The 19,305-nt window shown below is 38.2% G+C and overlaps 1 protein-coding gene across 4 annotated transcripts in view; it reads left to right on the top strand.

The window, feature by feature from the left end:
- Window positions 1–19,305, top strand: part of lgr4 (leucine-rich repeat containing G protein-coupled receptor 4) — a 125,882-nt gene that overhangs the window by 46,343 nt on the left and 60,234 nt on the right. For 3 of the 4 annotated variants that reach the window (XM_041198030.1, XM_041198033.1, XM_041198032.1), the window contains exon 3: window positions 11,835–11,906. The exons of the other annotated variant lie outside the window; for it this stretch is intronic. In XM_041198030.1, coding sequence (XP_041053964.1) covers window positions 11,835–11,906 — 72 coding nt within the window. The remainder of the gene's footprint in view (window positions 1–11,834; window positions 11,907–19,305) is intronic. 4 annotated transcript variants of the gene reach the window in all.

The following is a 19,305-nucleotide window of genomic DNA, read 5'->3' as shown; positions in this document are numbered from 1 at the left end:
CTGATATAGCTGATCTGATCTCTGTAAGGAAGCAACACTGCCACATAGATTAAAGATTAAGGTTTGGTGAACCGCTCAATACAAAATTACCACTTAAAACAACTTTGAAACGCTTGTGGTTTGCTTTTTTTTTTAAAGAAACCTATTTCAAACCAGAATTTACAGCAGATGAACTTCCTTTAGTGACCATGAACAGTGAATTACATGTGTAGATGGGAACCTTGATTTCTTGAATGTAATCTGAATTTTTTGGATGATGGAAAGAAGGATTCTAAATGTTGTATTATTTAGTAATTGCAATTGTTGTACAATTTTTTTTTAACAGCTTTCTGAAAGACTTTTCAGTACTGGCATTAGCACATGTGTTTTCTAGGAACTGAGGCACTGTAGAGCAGAATATTTTGACCAGAAGCAATGTTCAAATCCAGTTTTGGGGGAAAATTCACTCTCTTGTTACTTAAGGGCTTTAAGCTGAGAATTTGTAACAGTTAAAACCCAATGCTCGACGCAAATAATTCTTAAATAATACAATCTCATTCAAAGTAATTAATGGAAAACTCATGATAGGAAATGAAAATAGCAAGTCAGTGCAGTAAGACACCTGTAATGTCATTTACTTTCAAAGGAACATTTTAAGCCTGTCTAAAGGGAGATTACAATTGCACCATAACTTCATACTGTCAATGGGCGCAAACAGTGCTTTATAAATTAAAAATGTAGGTTCATATTATAACTTGGCTCCTCCATTCAATTTATAGCCATATAAGGATAGAATGCATTGATAACTATAGGCTGTTATTGATCCATGTGGAACTTTACTTGACCAATTAAATATTAAGTTTCCTGTTAAAGAGCACAGGAAATTTCTGTCTTTTTAATTTCTGCATCGCATGGTGATGTATTTTTGCCAGTCTACAGTACATGAATGGTTTTTCTCGAACTGTTTCCAGCGCTTTAAGGCAAAGATGGAATGTGCTGATAATTTCATTATCATGTCTGCAACTGTGTAAAATGTTATTTTTATGCCACACCCAGGAACCGTCTCTAGCTTCATGGTTTTAAAGTAACTGCAGAGGCTGATAAACTGATTATAAGCATATAGATATCTTAATAGTCATCTAGCTATGTTCAGGCAGAAACCACAGACGCATGCTGGCTCCAGAAGTTCCATTCTTTGAAGCGTGACTGGGTAGCACATTGGCTAGCTCTTGATTTAGGAACACTATTTTTGTCTTCCTAGCGACTATCAGATGTAAAATCTCCTGCCAAAGCCATTTTGCCACCAAAGAATATGGTTTGTAACATTCTCAGCATTTATATTTGTAGAGGACAAATCAAAGCTGTCAATTTAAAAAAAAATCTAGCTATTTGCCTCTTGTTTGCCACTATGGTGAAATTAAACCATCTTGTAAATTTAGAGCAAAAACAAAAATACCTGGAAAAACTCAGCAGGTCTGGCAGCATCTGCGGAGAGGAGCACAGTTAACGTTTCGAGTCCGAATGACCCTTCAACAGAACTAACAATAAATTTGGAGTTCTGGTTAGATCATGGTAGGCCATCTTCTAGAATTTGAGATGTTGAGTTAACATGACAAGCACTAACCTTGCCCATCTTCCTTCAATTAGCTTAATTGGTACTTTTACTCATTTTGGAGTAATTGCTTAGTTGGGGTTAAGGGCGTTGTGAAAAGCAGTTAAACTTTCCTCTAAGGCTTTATTATTGTATATCTTTTTATTTATTACAATATCAATTGACCACAGTAATGGAATGAATTTGTTGGACATACATGATTTCAGAGTTCCATAATTTCAATTCATCAAATGCCAAATTAGTCAGATCTTTAAACAACAGTTTTCATTTCCATAGCATCTTTAATAGAGAAATGTGTTGTTAGGAAATAGAGATAGTTTAAGTAAGTTATATTTATATTGTGGGTATTAGGAATGAGTTTTAGCTTTAATGTTTAAGTTTCATTTGTACTTCTATATCTGTGTGTTACGAAAAGGTCAAATTGAGTTTTAGTTTCACTTTAAAAAGTGCCTGCATTTCTAAAGAGTTTTACAACTGTTGCAGCTGAGTTAAGCGAACAAGAGTAGAGAAACTAGGTTGTTGCCTAGCAACAGGTGTCCAGAGAGGCAGGTCCCCCCCACAGACACACACACACAAGAAATTAGAAACAGCAGTTTGATTTAGAAGCCGTTAGCATTCAGTTGGTTTTGAAGAGAGCTGCCAGAAAAGACTGGAGCTAAGGGGACAGAAAGCCGGCCCCAAGCTAAAGAAAAGACCCCAAAATCCAGAGGGTGGAACAGGAGAAAGTCCCAAGCAGACCTTCTAGTCAAAGGAAGGACAGGAACCTGGAAAAGGCCCTGTTAAGTGAAGGTAAGAGTGAGGGGCAGAGAGAAAGGCCCCGAGCTTCAGATTTAAAGAGTCAAAAGCTGCAGAAAGCAGACTTAAAGTGAGAACAGCTTGCAAGAGGCAGGAAGGTCCAAAGAGATGGCTGAAGATCTGTAACCCTTTGCTATGGTCATGTGAAGCAGTGGTGTACTGTTGACAGCTGAGTCAGTAAGAAAGAGTGCTTGGAAGACAGCTTGAATGCATGTGGTGACCAGGGGAGAGGAACTTCGGAATGAGAGTTTGAAACTCTGGAGGTGAGCCCTTGCAGAAGGCGTCGGAGAGAAAGCGTCAGTTTGAGAGAAGATTTCAAAGCGAGGTCTTGGAGAGTGAAGATTGGAAACCCTCGTGTGAAAGACTGAGTTCAGTGAGACTGATTGCCTCAAGGTGTAACAAGTACCTGGGGGAGTTGAGGACAAATCCATAGCATCTATGTGGGGTGGCATCTATCACTTGGTTTCAGAGTGTGGTGTGTCTGACCACAGTTTGCAATTGGTTTACATAGATTGTGTACTTACTGTGAACATTAGAGTATAAGATAGCTTTGTAACTTGTGTTATTCTTACAAATCTGTACATACCTTTAAAAGGCATAGTTGTGGGTGAAGGAGTATAGTAACATAGTCCATCTTTTCTCTTTAAATAAACATTTTATTCTTTTGTAAAAGCTCATTAGCTGACTCTGGTGACTCTGTTCAGTAGCCACTCTCCACATACCTAAACAAACAAATAAAAGCCAGGATCTATCAAGCTGGGTTCCACCCTGAGATCAGGCTTAACCAGTAGTAACCTTAGCTGGGGATTATAACAGTATGCTAAGTGGTTTCACAGAGAGGGAATCAGAAAAGAATGGATGCAGCTACAGAAAGAAATATGAGATGGGGGGGGGGCGGGGTGCGGGGTGACTAAAAGTTTGGACAAAGAGGTGGTTTTCAAGAATGTCCTTAAACCTTCATCCTCATTTCTCCTTTTATGGAGAGAGCTCCAAGGCATGTGATCCAGTAGATAAGAAACAAACCAAATCTAGGTCCCTCAAAAGGAGAATGCAACAAGTTTGTCACTTTTTCTCTATCAACAATATATTGTTCGGCATCATAAAGGATGGTCTTGGAGCATTTTGGGTATTTTTGAAAGAATCTAATGCACCCTGTTTGCCTCATTAGCTGCTGAGGTTCTCCCACTTGCAGTATTATAATTCTACACAGCCCGATGGGACTTGAATATACCAATTGGAAAGTAGAAGGGGCAGCAAGTAGAAGGGCTCCAGTTATGTTTTGCTATTATTGATGTTGCGTTTTAAACTTGAGCAGAGTATTTACCGCTCCTTTTAACTGGAATTCGCATCCTATACAATCAGCAGTGTGTTTTCACTTATCTGCTGTGTAAGTAAATAATAATGAGATCGAGGGATCATACAGAGAAACCTTACTAGTATACATCAACTTACTGGCAAGTATGACATGCTATTTTTAGATTGTCCTCTTTGCAAAGAGTGAATTTAGGAAGAACAAACTTATTCATAATTTGGATGCCCCAAAATGCTTCATAACAAATTAATTATTAAATTGTAGCCACTGAGGCAAACATTATGTACACAGCAAGTTCCATAACAAGCAATGAGACAAATGACCAGTTAACCTGTTTTGGAGGTGTTGATAGAGAGATAAATGTTAACCAGGGCTAGGAGAACTCCTTACTGTTCGGAAAATGTAGATGGGATCGTTCATATCCAGTTGAATGAATATAGTGACACCACATGTCCCAGCCAGAATTATGCTGATTGGTACCTTCCCTTGTCAGTCACATCTGAAGATTGCACTGCTGTAAGTGACAGGAATTGACTTTATCCATATAATTTTTAATTATCTAACTGTCTTCCAATCATGCCAATTTGATGGAGAAGAAATAATCCTGTTGTTTTTGGAAAGCCCCTTTGTAACCCTGCTCCACCTCCAAAACTTGGCTGACACAATGGTGTCGATACTCAAGTTGGATTATGAACCCATATTCTAAAGATAGGAAATTACTTGCTACCTGTCTCTCTCTTTCTCTCTCCATCTCTCTCTCTATCTATCATGGCTAACTGAATTCGGCAATTAGTAGTCTGAACCAGTTTTAGCTTCAGTTGGTGATGAGTATGATGCTTAGCTTTGCACTTGGATATCTGGTTCATTAAAGAGACTGGCACTTTGCAAGATCCTTCTTGCAGGCAACTGTCCATTATATGGGCTCTCACTTTTGGAAGCCCTTACCTAGAGCTTGGGATGTAAGCACGTGCTCATGTATTCAAGATTCACATGTCAAGAGGCAACTAATCGCTGTTGGAGCTCTGCACTTCAGTTGATTAAATCAATGTTCGAGTGATTTGCATGTGTCCATATGTTGGTCAGGAAAATGGTGGCCATTCACTCAGTGTTGTGCTGCTATCATGTAATTAGGGATAAGTTCCTGGAATTGACTGACCTAGCAAACTAACAATCATCTCTGAATGCCGTGAAATGCAGTCTACACCAAAGCAAAATTGCAACTGCCTTTTTCTGAGCAAACACACAGATAACTTAAAGAAAAGAACGTTCTACCCCAACAGCCTAACATGATAACATGACATACTTTGGGATGTCCTCGAACAGAAATGTAAATTGATTATTTTACCTTCAACATAACTCATTGTTGATATTAGATTGTAGAAATCAATTTATATTGGAGTTTACAACCCTCTTTTCAGAATTTCTAGCACTTGACTTCTATGGAGAGAACAGTAGACACTCTGGCTCTACCAAGCAGTCCAGAAATGGATCATCCATTGTTTAGTGTTTACCCTTCTAACTGACTTTGAAGACTAACGTAGCTTAACTGTAATTAACTCCAGGCTTGTTTGAATTGCATTTCCATCAGTTACATTTGCCAGTTTCTCAACTAGATGCCCTCATTTATCTACAGTTAAATGTTAGTTTTAGGAATTATTCTAAAACATATGAATTATGAGCTAGATATTTGGAACACAGTTGCTCATACAAACGTAAGAATTAGGAACAGGGGTGGGCCGCTCGGCCTTTTGAGCCTGCTCTGCCATTCAGTAAGATCATGGCTGATCTGACTGTAGCCTCCCACTTAACCCTGATAATCTTTCACTGCTTTGCTTATCAAGAATTTATCTACCTCTGCCTTGAAAACACTGAAAGACTCTGCTCCCACTGTCTTTTGAGGAAGGGAGTTCCAAAATCTCATTACCCTCTAAGAGAAAAACTTTCTTCTCATCTCTGTCTTAAATGGGCAGCCCCTTATTTTTAAACAGTGACCCCTAGTTCTAGATTCTCCCACAAGAGGAAGCATCCTCTCCACATCCATTCTGTCAAGACCCCTGAGGATCTTATATTTCAATCAAGTCACCTTACTCTCCTAAACTTCAGCAGATACAAGCCTAGCCTGTTCAATCTTTACTCAAAGCAACCCGCCCATTACTGGTATTAGTTTAGTAAACCGCCTCTGAACTACTTCTAATGCATTTATATCCTTCCTTAAATAAAGAGACCAATATTGTACACAGTATCCCAGATATGGTCTCTCCAGCGTTCTGGAGCATAATCTCCCTACTTTTGTAATCAACTCCCCTTGCAATAAATGATAACATTCTGTTAGCTTTCCTAATTACATGTACCTTCATGCTAGCCTTTTGTGATTCATGCACTTGGACACCCAGTTCCCTCTGCATCTCAGAGCTCTGCAATCTCTCACCATTTAGATAATATGCTTTTTTTAATTCAGCCTGCAAAAAAAAGGACCATTTCTCATTTTCCCATATTATACTCCATTTGCAAGATCTGTGCCCACTCACTTAATCTATCTATGCCCCCTTGTAGCCTTATCTCTTCTTCACAACTTACTTCCCTACCTATCTTTGTATCATCAGCAAATTTAGCAACCATACCTTTTGTCCCTTCATTCAAGTCATTTATATAAATTGTAAAAAGTTGAGGCCCCAGCACTGATTCCTGTGGCACACCATTCATTACATCCCGCCAACGAAAAAGACCTATTTATGAATACCCCGTTTCCTGTTAGCCAATTTTTTATCCATTCATTTACCCCTCCCCCACACCATGAGTTTTTATTTTCCACAATAGCCTTTGATGTGGCAGCTTATCAAATGCCTTCTGGAAATCTAAATACTGTACATCCATCAGTTCCCCTTTATCCACAGCACATGCGACTCCTTCAAAGAACTCCAATAAATTGGTTAAATATGATTTCCCTTTCACAAAACCATGTTGACTTTGCCTGACTGCCTTGAATTTTTCTAAGTACCCTGTCGCAACATCCTTAGTAGCTTCTAACATTCTCCCTATGACAGAAATTAGGCTAACTGGTCTGTAGTTTCCTGCTTTTTGTCTCCTTCCCTTTTTGGATAAATGAATTACATTTGCTATTTTCCAATCTAATGGCACGTTCCCCAAATCCAGGGAATTTTGGAAAAATTAAAACCAACATATCAACTATCTCACTAGCCACTTCTTTTAAGACTCTAGGGTGAAGTCTGTCAGGACCTGGGGATTTGTCAGCCCATAGGTACAACAGTTTGCTAAGTACCACTTCGCTGGTGATTGCAATTTTCCTGAGTTCCTCCCTGTCTTTAATTTCCTGATTTATAGCTATTTCTGGGATGTTACTTGTGTCCTGTATAGTGAAGACTGATGCAAAATACCGATTCAATCCACCTGCCATCTCTTTATTTTCCATTATTACTTCCCCAGGCTCACTTTCTTTAGGACCAATGCTCACTTTGTTAATTCTTTTCTTATTTAAGTATTTATAGAATCTCTTATATATTTCTAGCTAACTTTCTCTCGTATTCTAATTTTTTGCTCCTTAAATCTGTTAGACTTTCTTCTTTTTCTGTCCAATTTTCTGACCTGCCATCCCTCTTTGCGCAGTTATATGCTTTAAGTTTGATATTGTCTTTAACTTTTTTAGTAACCATGGATGGTGGAATTTTTATTCCCTTGGAATTTTTCTTGTTAGAATGTACCTATTCTGTGTATTCTGAAATATCCCTTTAAATGTCGATCACTGCATCTCTATTGACCTATCCTTTAACCTCATCTGCCTGTTCATTTTAGCTCTGCTTTCATTCCCACATAATTGCCCTCTTTTAAGTTTTAAATACTAGCCTTCTGAGCTGTCGCTCTTGCTGCAGAGAACAGTCTCAATACCCCTCATTATGCTACCCCTGCTACCACTACATTCAGTTTTTCTTCAACCACTTGAATGGCTTCCTGTACAATGGTGCCATAGTCAGTTTGCTCATCCACCCTGCAGCCCCCACTCTCATCCAAACAAGCTGAGAGAAACTCAAACCTATTGGACATTGCAATGCCTGAGGCTGCTGCATGCCTGCCTTCTGGGTCCCCCAGTCACACCCTTCTGACCCTAACCATTGACCAAATTGGACAACCCTATCCTAAGTGGTGTGACCGCCTCCTGGCACAAAGGTAACTTTCCCCCTCCCTGATGCGTCAGTGTCTGCAGCTCAGCCTCCAGCTCAATGACTGAGCCAAAGCTCCTTGAGCCACAAACACTTAGTACAGATGTGTTTGTCCTGAATCACACTGGCATCCAGGAGCACCCCCATGCTGCAGCCTTGCCAGATCACCTTTCCTGCCATCCTTAATGTGTTCTAATTAATTACTTAATTATATTATTCATTTATTAATCTTCCTCATTTTTATATATTTTATTAACCTTACCACCAATTTGTGTTCTTTTTAAACCTTGGGGATAAAATACACCTTAACCACTTAGCAGATACTCACCAAACAGCTTCTACCATGTAGTTGAACACAAACCAATTCCTATAGGGTAGAAAAGTTAGAAAAAGCAAAGGAGCACCTGCTTCCCCTCCTAACCTAACTCTCAAATCACCCAACTCCCATCACTTTATTCAAAATTGCCCTCCGTGCTAAGTTGCACGGCTATGTTTGTTGGTGTATCCTGCTGAAACTATTGAGTTAGCTCACCCCAGCTACAGAAAAACTGGTTTAAGCTGCTTTCTTTTAATTTGCTAACTTCAGCTGCTCTTGCAGTGAAGCCTTGAAAACCCTGCTTAAGGCTGAGAAATTTAGAATTTAAAGAGTAAATTTCATTCAAATGCTAAATACAAAAAAATCAGATTTTTACAAAGATCAACACCCCCTTACTCACCCAAACTGCCAGCCATCAATGCTAGATCACACTGAAGTACTGCTTTGAACACGTGAACAATCCAACAAAGCACTTGCTGGCAAGTCAGCCTACCATTAATATCTTTTCATTGGTATTTTGAAAAACTCAAGGTACTGGTTAATTATTGCCAATTGAAGTATTATCAGACCAGAAGCTATTACTTTGGATTAGCTGCCCTCCATCTGTTTCTGGCTATTGGGTCAAGCTGATATAGTGGCACACATTCTCACAGGCTAACTGAAAGAAAAATCTCCATCAGTAGCCAACAAACAAATTATTTGACAGATAGTGACCAATAGGATAGGAAAAACATATTACTGTGCAGCTACTTGTAAAAGAACTCGTCTTCAGCTGATCCCAGCAGTTAGACTGAGGATCATTGCAGATGGCATGATCTTCAAGGAAGGCTGAAGTACTCATGGACAGGTAATCAAACACTGAGCCCAACTCCAGTATCCTACTTGAGAAGGACAGTTACATAGCACAACTCTGCATAAGATAGTCATTGAAACATATGTTTTCGGGTCTCCTGAAATCAGAAGTTCCTCTTAATCGGCACCTCAATCAGTTAAATTGAGCAAAGTTGAGCATTTGCATTAGTAAGTTCCTCCCAGTAGATATCCTAACCCTGATAACCATGAAACTTGAGTTCACAAAGATGTAATTAAAGAATTAGTTGCTTTGAGTTTTGAATTCAACTGTTTTGTGAACCAGTGTCCAAGTTTAATGCAGCAAGGTTCCCCCAGTGGCTAAGTGGTAAGTACACCATGTGGTGTGCTGTATTAGTCGATCTCATCCAGGGTAGTGATGAGTTTGGTGTGGCTGGTGATTCTGCCAGGAAGAGGTAAAATGAACTAGTATTTCAACTCCTGACCCTGTTTAGAACTCCTGCTAGATAGTGCAGTGTGTGAATGGGTGAGTACAGCAGAAGGAGAAATGGACGTAGATGCTTAATGCATTTCTGGTGCTATAGAAAGGTTTTCACCGTGGTTATAGTTCGGTATTACACAGTAAAATAAAAGCAATTGATTTTTGGTTCTCCTCTGAGTAATTGATGTAAGTGTGTCTTTTGTAATTCATGTAATTTTGTACTTCATGTAATTTTAAAACATATTGCACAACACTGCTTGTATGGTACCTTTAGAACTTAAGTAGTGATATATAATTAAGTCATTGAGCAAACTGATAAATGTCTGGGTTGGGTAGAGTGTATTTGTGCAAATTGAGGTCAATCTACCATAGCCATTGTACAAAATACAATATAACTGCCAACAAAGTGCATACAAGGCAGAATTTATTTATAGCATTGGTAAATAGTTCTGGGTTTTGCTTGGCACAAAAATTCAAATTTCCTGTGTTGCCTGGCAACACTACTAAATCCACTTTTAAGATCATTGAGATGGTGCTAACCCATCACCTAACCCATCACCTTTTAATTTTTGAAGCAAACCAAGGCAATCCTGCACATACTGGTACTTCGAGCCTGATGGGCACAAATTTTGATTGATTTTATACAGCCATTTCCATTGTAAAAAATAATGTGCCTACCAGTAGTATAGCCCTCTGAACTGATCTAAAATTATGTTTAGCACTTCTGAAGCGCACTAGAAGGATATCCATGTGACTTCACATTTATTGCCCCATGAGCGTTGTTTTGAGATCAACTTAAGTAGATTGCTCTAGTCCAACCTGAGATTTTGTGAATGAATCTTCCACACCCTTCCCTCTATTCAGTCCTCTGCGGAGTATAATTTGTGATCACTTTGGTTAAGAACTTTAATTTTGGAATTATTTTCTCTCCTAAGAGATTCAAATTGCCAAAAGACAATCTGCATTTAAATTAAACTTGTGTTGCTGCCAATACATCACTGGTTTTAAGCACACACATGGTTAAAGTTAGCCAGGACCAAGGACAGTAGAAAATTTCAGAAGACTATGATAAAACTTAAGGTGCTTGGCTCTCTTTCCCGGCAGAAGGATTATGGGCTGTTGAGGATATATTGGCATTCCCTTTTGCTAAATCTGAAAATTTGTTTTAACAATGTTAGTGCATCTTTTATGACAGTTTATGAAAACGTTCTTCTCCACCTGCTGTTTCGGTTCCTCTGCCCCCAAACTTTCTTCCAAGAGTTTACACAGGCACTTTCTTCTTCTTCCCAATGCCCCCACCTACCTACTTACCTGCCTACCCGTTCGTGCTGACACTCTTTTTTTCACCTTCTGCCCCATCCCACCCCTTTTCACAGTGGCAGTTTGTCTCTCATTCTACGAGTTCATACTGGCACTTTTTTCCACCTATTCCCATATCAGTTCACACAGCCAACCTTGGTAGTAGGTGCGTCTCTGCTTTTACCCAGCGCTGATGCTCCTGATCTGGGAGATCAAATTGTGTTGCATGCTGTAGGCAGGAAATCCTGATTTATGGAAACGATTGCAAAATTGGAAATTTTCACTGCAGCCTGTTGCACAGTTTGGTTGGAGTAGTAATTGCAGTAGGTACAACTGGTAACTGGGGGTTGGTCAGGATTGTGACATATTCCGCTGATTCAACAGCATACATGCCAATTTTCCTAACTTCCTGCAAAATTCGTATACCACTTAGACTCCTGATATTGAGCAGAATTTTGTGGTCTGAGCACACCTGGTCAAAACACTCTAGCCCAATTTGTATTTGAAATGAATCCCTATGTGGCCCAGAGCTGTAAGATAATAGTTCAACAGCCTGTAATTTCTGTAATAAAAACAGAAAATGCTGGAAAAAATCAGCAGGTCTGACAGTGTCTGTGGAGAGAGGAACAGAGTTAATGTTTCAAGTCTGTAAGACCCTTCTGTGATTTCTGTACTTTGTCTGATGTTAAATTGTTGACTACAATCTTTATCTTCAACATGCTGTTACCATCATAAACAACGCAGAGTTATAGGATAGTTCAAAACAGTCCAATGATGTAATTGGGGTTCAGAAATGCTGTTACAATCGTTTTCATTAAATTTTTTATACTTTTTGCAAATCTTTGCAGTTATCACAATTGCAGGATATCAAATACCTACAGACCCCCCAAGTAGGATATGTGGGCCATAAAACACTAAATGACATACAAATTAAAGTGCCCATCAAGCTTGATCCATATTTTAATTTCAAGGTGATGCATGTCCATTGTCTTTGCTTTGATAGGAACTATTTTGTATCTGAAACAGGTTACATGATCACTGTTTTACTTTTGCAGGCGGTTGGCTGGCAATGACCTGTCTTACATTCACCCAGAGGCTTTGTCGGATCTGTACCAACTAAAAGTTTTGTAAGTATTAGTCCATTCTTTCCAGCTCAGGGATCTTTCAAAATATACATACATGTGAACATACAAATTAGGAGCAGAAGTGGGCCACTCTCTACCCCAGAGGACTATGGAAGCTCAGTCATTAACTATATTTAAAGCAGTGATTGGCAGATTTCTAAATACAGTGACATAAAGGGATATGGGGATATTGTGGGAAAAACGCATTGAAGTGGATGATCAGCCATGATGTAATTGAGTGGCAGATCAGGCTTGATGGACTAAAGCCTACTTCTGCTCCTGCTTTCCCTTGTGTTTGCTTCACCATTCAATAAGATGATGCACTTTCCTGTCCATCCCCCTACACCTTTTGCTGCCTCGTCTATCAAGCGTCTAACTCGGCCTTAAAATATTCAATGATCCTGCCTCAGCTGCTCTTTGGGGAAGAGAATTCAACAAACCAACAATCCTTAGATTAAAAAATTCTCCTCAACGCTACTTTAAATGGGAGACCCCTTACTTTTAATACTGCCTGTCCAAAAATGACCATCGATGCATAAAAATAGGTTGGGATGTGCACCAAAAATGACCAAGTATAATGGTTTTAAAATGTTAATGTTCCTAAATTAAATCTCATTTTTCAGATGAGTGGTATTGACAGTGTAGTGGGGTACAGTAATGTGGTTCATTGCTAATACTCCTTATACTTGGATCATGCTTTTCCGCTGAGTGTATGATTTTGACCCACCTTCCACATTCCAATCCCTTGGGTGTGTAGAAGTGGCGTGTTCCCAAACTTCTATTGTATATTGTACTTTGGCTCCTAAAAGCTGCAAGCAAATGCGATGTGGATTGACTTGTTATTTAAACCAGTCTAATTAGCATAGTTTTCCTAACACATGCTGGATGAGGTGGAAAACTCATCAAGGGTATAAACCTGCATCGTATCATTTTGGCGTGCCACATGTTCACTCATGAATATTTGTTGCTGCTGTACCGAGAAAGGAGAAATTAGGAATTATAATATTCTAAGCTCTGGCAGATTTGTTTGCTTTTGCACACAGTCATTAAGTGATTCTTAATCATTTTCAACTACTAAATAGGCTGTTTAACATGAGCACTATTGACTACCTGAAATATCTTCCTAGTCAAGAGCCAAAAATGAAATTTTTAACTCTAAATAAATTCTGTAAATGCATCTCTTTCCAAGATTTCAAATTGGACAAAGTATATGTTCTCTGTAGTTGTGTTATGATTGTGTGGCAGGTTAAAGATAGCTCAAAGTTAATTATAATTTTCTAAACCATTTGAGGGGCTGATTATTATTAACCCCACGATTGGATTCACGCATTCGTCACTTTTTCGGTATTAGCAGTTTAAAGTGAGGTTTCTTTGAAAATTGATTTTCTTATCATTAAATTTAAGCATCTTGAATTATTTTCTAATCCCATGAGAAGTTTGTGTACCAAAAGATTGATTGAATCACTTCACTTACAAGTAATGTAAATATGTACCAGTTTGTACATATCAAGAGTTTTTTGGGAGTTAAGGTGGGGGAAGGAAGAGATATGACATTATTATAAAATACTTAAGCAACTTATTTAGTTCCCTCAAATTTAGATTTGCAGCACGCATGGAAAGAGGCTGAACCTGTCTGTTGCGGCCAGAAGATAAATTCTCTTTATTTTCTGTACTTCAATAATCACCAGGGTCAATGTTGAGATAATTCAATCCATGATGCAATTGTCTGTAGCTGTGTCCAATTATGTTACCTAATAAGCAGGAAAGAGTGCATGGTGCAGCTTGTGACAACCTGTTTCACCCATGTGGTTAAAAACGTTCATTTGTTTGTGCAAATACTTAAGGTGTGTTCGGCTGGCTGCCCAACAAGATTATACTTGCGTCTGCAGATGTTGTAACTTATTTTCTTTAGTCTGTTTGTGTTTTTCCTTGTTCGCAATTCAAACATAATGGCATAGTCTCTGAAAATCCTCTAAAGTTTAGTGCCGTTCAGAGCATGTTACATAAAAATAGATGAACAGAGCATGTTACATAAAAATAGATGAAGTTACAACTTGGAAACAGGCTGGGTACATCAGCATTTGCCATTATGAATCGCATTTACCTGCCCTGCTGTCATATCCTTTCTTTTATCATCATTTTCTGCATTTACTTATCCAATCTAATCTTAAATGTTATCATAGTTTCTGCCTCAGCTACTAACCCTGAAAGTGAATTCACAGCTTCACAAATCTTTTTTTAATTCATTCATGGGATGTTGGTATCGCTGGCTAAGCCAGGATTTATTGCCTATCCCTAACTGCCCTTGGTCAGAGAGCAGTTAAGAGTCAACCACATTGCTATGGGTCTGGAGTCGCATGTTGGCCAGACCAGGTAAGGATGGCAGATTTCCTTCCCTAAAGGACATTAGTGGACCAGATGTGTAAAAGAATTTCCTCTTACTCTCTTCTAAATGGCTTGCCTCTCAATCTCCTATCTAATAGTAATTGTCCCTCATTCTAGGCCCAAATACTGGAAAGAGTCTGCTCCTTCCTACCTATCCAGTTGTTTTACAATCTTAAATGGTACCCATGTTATTGTACTTAGCTGGATGAAGAAGACCTGAAAATGACAGAAAAAGCCAAAGGAAGACTTTGCCTTGCTATGTTGAGTAGATGTACTTTAATTTCAAACAAAACATAACTCAAAATAACAAGTAATTGTGTGTTTTTCTGCCTTCAGAAATGTGGAAAGAAATTTGAATTATATATTTGGTATTTTATCATCATGAAATTTCCATATATTTTTGGTCAAAAATGCTTTAAACTGAAGATGTTGCTGAAATACTTTTGACATCTTGTAGTTGAACCTTTTTTCTTTTGTCAATTTTAAATGTTATGATTTAGAAATAAAATGTATGTTATTATGCTGCTTCTTGGAATCCATGTCGGAATAGCCCAATTGTTTGGAGTTTTGATGCCAAGATGCTGATTTGCCAAATGTTAAGGAGAGAATAATAGATCACTGTGAGAATAAAGCAGTTAAGCTAAAAATTCCAAGTATGGTGACAATGACCTTTTGGTAAATTGGGGTATTGGTTTGCTACAGGACAGAATCAGCATATATAGGTGCAAAGTGATTGGCCACAGTGTTCTTGAATAATTCCAAGTTATACATCATCCTTACTGTACGTTGACAATGGCTTTAGCAAGCTGTGTTTTTGTGGAAAAAGGCTAAGCCCTGTAACAGTTCTTTATTTCAAATCCTTGCTTATAGAAGGGCAGTGCTTTAGTTTTTTAAAAAATGTCAGAATAATACGGCTGTTAAATATGTCTAAGTTTCAGAGGCAGGTTAAGATAATTTCTTTTTGTTGGGGTGTGGAATGAGGAGTAGGTGTGTTCGTAGAGTGAAACCTTTGAGGCCGGCTCTTTAGGGAGAAGCAGATTTCCATTTTGAATGATCCCTTCCTAGGACACATTGAAAAGTACTGTGGCGTGCATAAATTTGTTTGTTTTCTTCTAGGCTGTGCTCCAAGGGAGCTGCAGGCTATATAGGTCAAGGGGATATTGTGACTTTTGTGCAGAAAACAAGTTTTCCTAACATGCTTGTAATTTAGATATATTGTATTTTCCTTTTGAAGTTTTTACTCTTGTACTGTCAGAGTTGTAATGCATTGCAATTTCAGTTTCAGTAGGGCCAACAAAGAAAGATAATATTGTTAACAGTATAATAGATCATCTGTTGAAAAGCCAGAGCTTTTTTTTGATAGTCAAAATATTTTTGGATTCAGATTGCTTGATGAATATTGTTTCACAGAAATAAATATTAAATACCGTTTAGTAATCAGAACTGTATCAACACTTGTAAATACCTTTTAAAAACAATTTTTAAATTAAAGAGCATTAATTTTTATCTGCTGGAAAGTGAGTGTAGATGATAGGCAAGAGCAATATTGATTGGGCTTAGCAATGATATCCACTTTAGTCGAATAAACTGCCAACACTCAGTGTCTGGGGTTCCGTGGGAAGAATGGACACTTGGATGAGGGCCAGAGAGCTGCTGGAACTTGTGGAACTGGTGTCCCAGCATAGTTTGGGAAAAGAGAAGGGATGAATAGCTTTGATTGATTAACTTAATTTTGAATTGCATCACATGCCACTTGGTAGTTCTTAGCTTTTTGGGGGCAGAACCACAGTGGTATTGAATTTCTGTACTGATATACTATCAAATCTCAATAAGAATTCTTAAATGTCAGATGTGTGTCATAATTATATTTTGGATTGTGAAATATATTGGATTATTTGGAGAAAAAAACTCAGTGCCAGATGAGAATTATATTAGCTTTGCTCTATCAGTTTAATTTGGTTTGCTTTTCGTCTTTTGAAGTTTATATAAAGCAATGTTCATTCAAGTTAAAAGAATTTGGCATGAGGTATTTGTTGGGGTATTTCACACTTTCATCGTTTTTTAAGCTTTCACAATCAGTCAAAGGAACGTTTGTTGCCAAGCTATTAATTTTCTTTACATTGAATTTATTAAAGGCTTCTCTGCATAATTAGTATTTAAATACTTCTATTTTTTGTGCAGCATTAGTGAATTTATGTAGCCAGCATTTAGAAAATGTTGAGAGGATCAAGAATTTTGTGCTTTTTTGTTTTTACTCCAGATATTTTTATTCTGTTCAGTGCCCTATAGCCCTCCTGTTGATGATCCTCCACTCTCTTTGACCCAGCCACACCTTTTGTTGACCAATATTGACTGTGAATTGCTTCGGGCACTCCTGAGGTTCTTAAAGGTGTTACATGAGCCTGTGGATCAAATAGAAAACTCATTACTATATATTGGCTACTGCTTATAGCAAATGATGATCACCTTCAGTTTCAGAGAACTACTTGCATTTATGTAGCACCTTTAGTGTGGTAAAAATGTTCCAAGGTGTTTCACAGGAGCAATTTTGAAACAAAATTTAATACTGAGCCACATTCTTTTATTATTTTAATGGGATGTGGGCATTTGTGGCCCATCCCTAATTGGCCTTGAACTGAGAGGCTTGCCAGGCCATTTATTTAATTTAAATTCCACCAGTTTCCATGGTGGAATTTGAATCCAGGACCTCAGAGCATTAGCCTGGGCCTCTGGGCTACTAGTCCAGTGACATTACCACTATGTCACTGTCTCTCCCTAAAGGAGAGATGATCAAAAGCTTGTCAAAAGGGAGGTTTAAGGAGGGAATTCCAGAGTTTTGGGCCAAGATAACTGAAGACACTGGTGACATTAGTGGAACAAAGAATATCAGGGGTGGGCAATGGAGGAACACAGAGATTTCAGAAGATTGTAGAGCTGCAGAAGGTTACAGAGATTTGGAGGCACAGTAGAATTAAGCATGGTTAAGGTAAAAACTCCCCCCCGCCCCCCCCACACCATTGAATGGTAGATGGATAAGTGAACAGGAAGCAAAAATGGAACTTTACAGTGATTAGATTTTTTTTAACAACTTTTACCTGAGCGTTTGTTACTAATTCTTACAAAGACTTGGGTGTTTTGTCTCTCTTGGGGTTCAATTAGCTCTCATTTTAGCCAGATACATAGGTTCGGATTACTTTTCAGAATTTGGCCATGATCGATAAAACTTAAACATTTGTTCAATTCAAAAAAAAAGTTGCTAATCAAATACACACACACACAAAATCACCAAAATGCTTTTGTATTTGAACTGAGTGTCTTGGTCTTTCCCTCAGACCTCGACCATACAAAACAGGCTGAATTTTTGTTCTCAGGCCCTAAGCCCACCTCCCGGAGGAAATGCAGCTTGGAAACCCACAAGCCCTGATGCTGGGACAGGGCGATTTTTCAAGTGACTGTCTCTTGGAGTTTAGGCAGACCAAGCAATGGTGCATTATTTTACCATTTAATCATCTGCAACGCTACAAATAGTTGTTAATTTTATATTAATTTTGATTAGTGCATATGTGAAGATGAGTATACTGCATTGTCACCTGAGGAATACATACAGAGGGAAAGATACAAGGACACAATTTGTTACCAAGCTGAACTCCTTTGGTAGATCAGGATGTCGGTAGATTGGCTTCAGATCCATATCAAGTTTTATCAATGACCTTTTGTGAAAAAATAAATCCAATCCAGATTAATTTAAGGCTCAAAATTTTGGCAATGAGTTTTGAAAGTATTAAAATAGCATTATGATCCTTTTAAACTCTGATCTTATTTGCAACTGTCATAATGTGACCAGTTTTAAAAACAAAATTGTATGTTTGTTTTTCTGTTTATTCTTTGATGAAGGTTATGGGTTGATGTGTATATGAACTTTTTCAAAAGATTTTTACAGAAGTACCACATAATAGACTTGCTAGCTAAGTTGGAACCCTTTTGGGGTTAAAGGTACAATGGCAGTGTGTGTTTGAAGTTGACTGAGAGAGCAGAAAGTAGTGGTGAGCGGTTGTTTTTTTGGCCCAGACTGGAGTAAAGTACACGTTCGTAGCTGCTGGAATTCAATATTAAACTCTGCTCTTCTTGATACATATTACTGATCTGGACATGGGCATACAGGGCATAATTTCAAAATTTGCAGATGACATAAAACTCAGAAATTTAATCATCAGTGAGAAGGGCATAAACAGGCTGTTGAAATAGACAGACAAACGGTAATTGCAATTTACTGCAGACAGTGAGAGGCGATGCATTTTAGTAGCAAAGATGCAAAATAAACTAAGCGCTACAATTTTAAAGGAATAGAGAGACACCTGGAGGTTTATCTAGTGTTGTAAGTGACTGACAAGTTGAGAAGCCTGTTTTTTTTTAAAAAAAGGATTTAATCTTATAAATGGAGCAAAGTGTGCTCACTAGTTAGGCCCCATCTAAAGTATTGTGCTCAGTTCTGGGCATTGTACTTTAGGAAGGATGTCAAGTGCAGAGGAAACAAAAACAGAAATACCTGGAAAAACTCAGCAGGTCTGGCAGCATCGGTAGAGAAGAGCACAGTTGACATTTCGAGTCCTCATGACCCTTCAACAGAACTAAGTAAAAATATAAGATTTGCTAGAATGGTACCAGGAATGCGGGACTTTAACTTTGAGACTAGAGAAGCTTAGAGAGGCTAAGAGGTAATTCAGTAGAGGTGTTCAAAAACATGAGGGGTTTTGATGGAGTGAATAATGTTTTCACTGTCAGAGGGGTCAATAACCAGAAGACATGAGTTAAGATAATTGGCTAGAGAAACAGGTGAGATGAGAAATTTTTATTACATAGCACGTTATTTGTAATGTACTGCCTAAAAGAATGGTAGAAACAGATTCAACAATAGCTTTCAAAACAGAATTAAATAAATACTTAAAGGTGAGCTGGCACAGGCACAATAGACTGAATGACCTCCAAGATTCTACATTCCTGAAGTAGAATTGGAGAA

The sequence above is a fragment of the Carcharodon carcharias genome, chromosome 10, assembly GCF_017639515.1.
Source record: "Carcharodon carcharias isolate sCarCar2 chromosome 10, sCarCar2.pri, whole genome shotgun sequence".
NCBI classification, from domain to species: Eukaryota; Metazoa; Chordata; class Chondrichthyes; order Lamniformes; family Lamnidae; genus Carcharodon; species Carcharodon carcharias.
Note: the sequence above shows the minus strand (reverse complement) of the source record. Positions and strands in the feature narration are given on the sequence as shown.